The following is a 4,125-nucleotide window of genomic DNA, read 5'->3' on the forward strand; positions in this document are numbered from 1 at the left end:
GTTTACTGGAAAGGTGGTGGTGAGGGTGCATCTCAAACAATGAAAGGACCAGAGAAAGATTTGGAGAGGAAGCGGAACAAAAGAGAGCTGCAATATATCTTGAATGGGTCTAGAACTGGTCATGTGTGAGCTCTCAATGTCCCGAAGGCAAGAAAGCCCCTGATAGCTATTTCCTACTAATACTAGGGATGAACCTGGTAAATGCCAAAAAATCATCGCTGCATCTCAACTGGACACAGCCCACTGGGGAAAATAACTGTGTCCACAGAGAAAATCTCACCATTCATTTTACTGCTTAATAATAATAACAAATGGGAATTATAGATAAAAGTCTGTGAATTTTCAACAGAAGGATTTCTAGTCCACTTCAATTTGCTAATCTCAGGTTCTAGGACCTTCTTGTTTGAAACTGTACTGTACTCAGCCTTTTAAGGCAGGCATCTTGGAATATGGAACAGTCATTCTTGGTAATGAAATCTGTTGCTCAGAATCATCATCCTCTGACTGAGGCAGGAATCAAAGTGGTGGCACTGGTGAGGAGGAGACTACATTCAAGAAAGCAGAGGCACTTCCAGTCAAACAAGGCAGAACAGCAAGGACAGAGCATGTTGAGAGTAATAATCAAAATGAGATCTCAGGAGGGCAAATATCTTACAATCTAAAGTTACAAAAATTTTCTTTGCAGCATTCATGAACATAAGTCCGCTTGTCATACACCATGGTCAAGTTTTGGCAGAATTTTTGACAGACCATATATGACAGCTGTAGAGTGTCACCTGTAATGAGAAGGGAACAGCGGAAAATAAGCTAATGATGTAAGTTCTCTAGAGGCAATCAAATCCGACACTAGTCCTGTCACTGAGAAATTAAGTAGGCATCAGCGTGGGTATATGGATGGTCTCCCAGCTTCTATTTCCCATGAGGACTGAGGGAGAGATCTAAATGCAGAGATCACTGGTTCCTGCAAGGGTGTGTTCTGGAGGACTCTTCGTTCTTTGTCTAGCAGCTTCATTATTTTTTCTGGCGAGATTACCAACTATTCTGATGGCTATGATTTATAATTTGGGACAAATTCAGCAAACAGAGAAATAATTATTGTGAGTGCTTTATAAAACAGTACTTCAGTGTTTTCAGAGTTAAAATCTGTTTGGTTGGTTTTATTGGAAATCCATATATCTAGCCCCCTTAACCCTGGGGGTGATATATTCCAATAGGTGGATGCTGAAACCTCACACAGAACCAAGTCCTGTATATGCTACGTTTCCTCTGGGAGAAACATATCTACGATAAAGCTTTCTTTATTAATTAGTCACAATATTATTAATAGAAAATAATAGCTAAATAGCAACATACTATAATAAACATTATGTGACTGTTTATTTGCTCTCGAAATATCTCATTGCACAGAATTATTTTGGATGGCAGGTAAGAAACACAGCAGAAAGTGAAACCACAGATAAGGAGGTTACTGTCAAGGATCCTCACCTCTTTCCCTTGTCTCGCTTTCCCAAATGCTCTCTGTCTGCAGGGGGATATGCTCAGAGGCATTTTGCACCTTGCTACCTTCCCTTGGTGGGCCTTAGTCTGATATAAAATTGCCAAAGCACTTTCCTAAGAGTTTTTAAGAATCTCGCACACCTCCCCAGGCCTCTAACTTACCCTGGAAGATCTTTAATATCATGCATTGCTCATCTTTCTGAGCAACGCAGATTCCGAAACCTCTTCGACAGCGGTCTGCCTGCGTCTGAAGGTGACATGTTGTACACTTCAAGGAAGCCCCTGCTGGAGAGCAGAGAGCCAGGGTGAGGTCAGGGAGAAGGGGTGGGAGTGTCCAGACTGCAGGGTGACTGGAGAGCTGGTGTTTGATAATAACAGTTGAACCGCCACCATCGCTACATCCCAGAGAAATGCCGATGAGCAAAGAAAGGAATTCCAACTTCAGTCCTTTTAACCTGAATGATGTTGAGCAAAGAGTTCGCCTTCTAGTGTTAGTTTTTCCACCATATAATGGTTCTGGTTCTGCTGGCCTGGCCGGTGTAGCAGCACTGAGGGTAAATAGAGGCATGACAATGAAAGCAAGTACTTTCCAGTATTTCACCCTGGGCTTTGTTTCCATGATGGGGTTTCTGACATTTGCTGCTTAGCTATTGTTAACTGATATGCTCTGTTATTTTGAACTTCAATCAGACTCTCAGTGAAGACCTCATGAGTCATAGTGTAGTCAGACACTTCAGGGGGTACTCTGCTGAGTTCATCAACATATAGGTTTACTTTTTGAAAACTCTCCAGCAGACATAAGTAAGCAAAGAAAGGAACATTTATTCAGCATCTCAGGGAGCTGTATGTAGTCTCCACTTTGTATGTGATTTACTCCATACACTGGCCTTGCAACCATTTCCCACCTCTAAGATGAGCAGCCAAAGTTCCAGGCGGCTTGAGACAGGGACAGAACCATTTTGAAAGTTCTACCTGATTGCAGAACATCCAGTTTTGCTACAACCACTTGTTGCTATTGTGTGGCCTGAAAACTGCAGGATTTTTCATTTCACACTGACTAGATCTCTCAGAAAGTACGGCACAGATTTGGAAAGCCTGTTTAAGGGAAATCTTGCTAGCATTTTGGTTTACAGGAATTGTTTGCAGCAGAGTGGGGAGCAGGATGTAGTGACAGCCCTAGAGACGTGAGCCCATGGAAGGAGCTTGCAGGACACTGAAAAGAGCAGAGAAGTTGGCAGGGAAGGCAGAAGGAGATTGGAGAGGCTGACTTTCCCTCCACTGTAAATTTAGCAAAGGCTCAGCCCTGTGCGACAGCTTTGGTCCTGCAGAACCTCCAGGGGCTTCATGACCCACCCCCTCTTTGAGACCCACTCCTCAGGCCGGTGACTCACCCACAATTAAGCAGAGAAAGGAGAAGATCACCAAGAAGTGTTTTTCCATGCTGACCCAGAAGTCCCTTAGACAGGAGAAAATAAGTCAGTCCTTTAAGCTGCAGGGAGAAAACTTCATAGGGCAGGGATTATTTATGCCCACAGGGAGCCAATCACACAGGTTCCTGCTTTGTGAAGAATCAGCTAAAAAGGAACAAGAGTAAAAGAGAAGAAAAAAAAAATAGGGCTATTTATTGGCTGGTTCACTCAAGAGATCCTGATAAATTGGACACAGCAGTGGCTGTGGAGAAAAAGATAGATAAACCCATTGAGGAGATGTTAGTAGGTAGAATGGATAAGTCTTGCTTGCTATTAGATTTTCTTTGAGGATGGGGCCCAAGGGACTCTAAAGAATGATTCCCAAGAGTTTTTTTTTTTTTTTTTTAATGAACTGATATAGAAAAAGCTTAGTGAATCAGGAAGATTACAATATCATTTTGAGACAGTCTGAGATTGTAGTAGTACCTGGGCACAAGAGCTTTGCTGTGAGGAAGTTATTCGGAGCATCTTGTCCAGGATTAATTTTCACCTAGGCTTAGATCTGGCTCTGGGTATTGGAACCAATTCCTATAACCCAAAATACTAGCTCCGCAACAGAGCAGGCACTTGAGATGTGAGTCTGATCTGAGGCAGAGACACAGCATTGGATGTCATCAGCACACAATATAGAGCTATAGAGGGCACTTTGAGCTGTGAGAATGGGACTCAGTTCTCACCCGATCTCACAAATCGGCACTCAGCTATCTCCTGACCCTTCACCCACCCAAAGCAAATTAAAAGTTTTGTTCAGAACCTGACTTTCCTCAAAGTCCATTCTAAAATACACATACTATTCTTCCCACCTTTTCCAATACCCAGAGCCAGATCTAAGCCTTGGTGAAAATTAATTCTGGACAAGATGCTCCTAATCGCTTCCTCACAGCCACGCTCTTGTGCCCTGGAGGCCGATCCTAGCAGCAATCCTTGTCCTGTTGTCTCTCCTAGCTAGGAGACCTTCCTGTTTGGGGCTCCCTTGCTGAAGTCTGGATGCTACCCTAGCTGAGGGCCAGACTGCTTCTGAAACTAAGAACTGCTTAGAGAGTCAGTGCCTGAGAGTTTCCAAGTTCTTAACAAATGTCTTCCTCTCTTCACAAACCAATACAGTTGATCCTTGAACAACATGGGTTTAAACCACACAGGTCCATATATATGTGAATTT

At 43.1% G+C, this 4,125-nt stretch overlaps 1 protein-coding gene across 1 annotated transcript; it reads right to left on the reverse strand.

Annotated features, from left to right (window-relative positions):
* Positions 1-651: 651 nt before the first annotated feature.
* Positions 652-2,937, reverse strand: PATE3 (prostate and testis expressed 3). The gene is made up of 3 exons (XM_004689121.1): positions 2,889-2,937; positions 1,660-1,782; positions 652-776 (listed from the first exon to the last, which is right to left on the reverse strand). Exons 1-3 carry the CDS (start codon positions 2,935-2,937, stop codon positions 652-654), a joined length of 297 nt encoding a protein of 98 aa, XP_004689178.1.
* Between the last annotated feature and the right edge of the window lie 1,188 nt (positions 2,938-4,125).

This window comes from Condylura cristata, unplaced genomic scaffold (assembly GCF_000260355.1).
Source record: "Condylura cristata isolate star-nosed mole 26May11 unplaced genomic scaffold, ConCri1.0 scaffold00025, whole genome shotgun sequence".
Classification (NCBI taxonomy): Eukaryota; Metazoa; Chordata; class Mammalia; order Eulipotyphla; family Talpidae; genus Condylura; species Condylura cristata.

Coding starts and splice junctions, on each gene's coding strand:
- PATE3 (XM_004689121.1), bottom strand. CDS start 2,937: ATGGAAAAACACTTCTTGGTGATCTTCTCCTTTCTCTGCTTAATTGTG. Junction 1,783..2,888: donor CTTTCTCTGCTTAATTGTGG/GTGAGTCACCGG, acceptor TCTGCTCTCCAG/CAGGGGCTTCCTTGAAGTGT. Junction 777..1,659: donor GATATTAAAGATCTTCCAGG/GTAAGTTAGAGG, acceptor TTCTCATTACAG/GTGACACTCTACAGCTGTCA.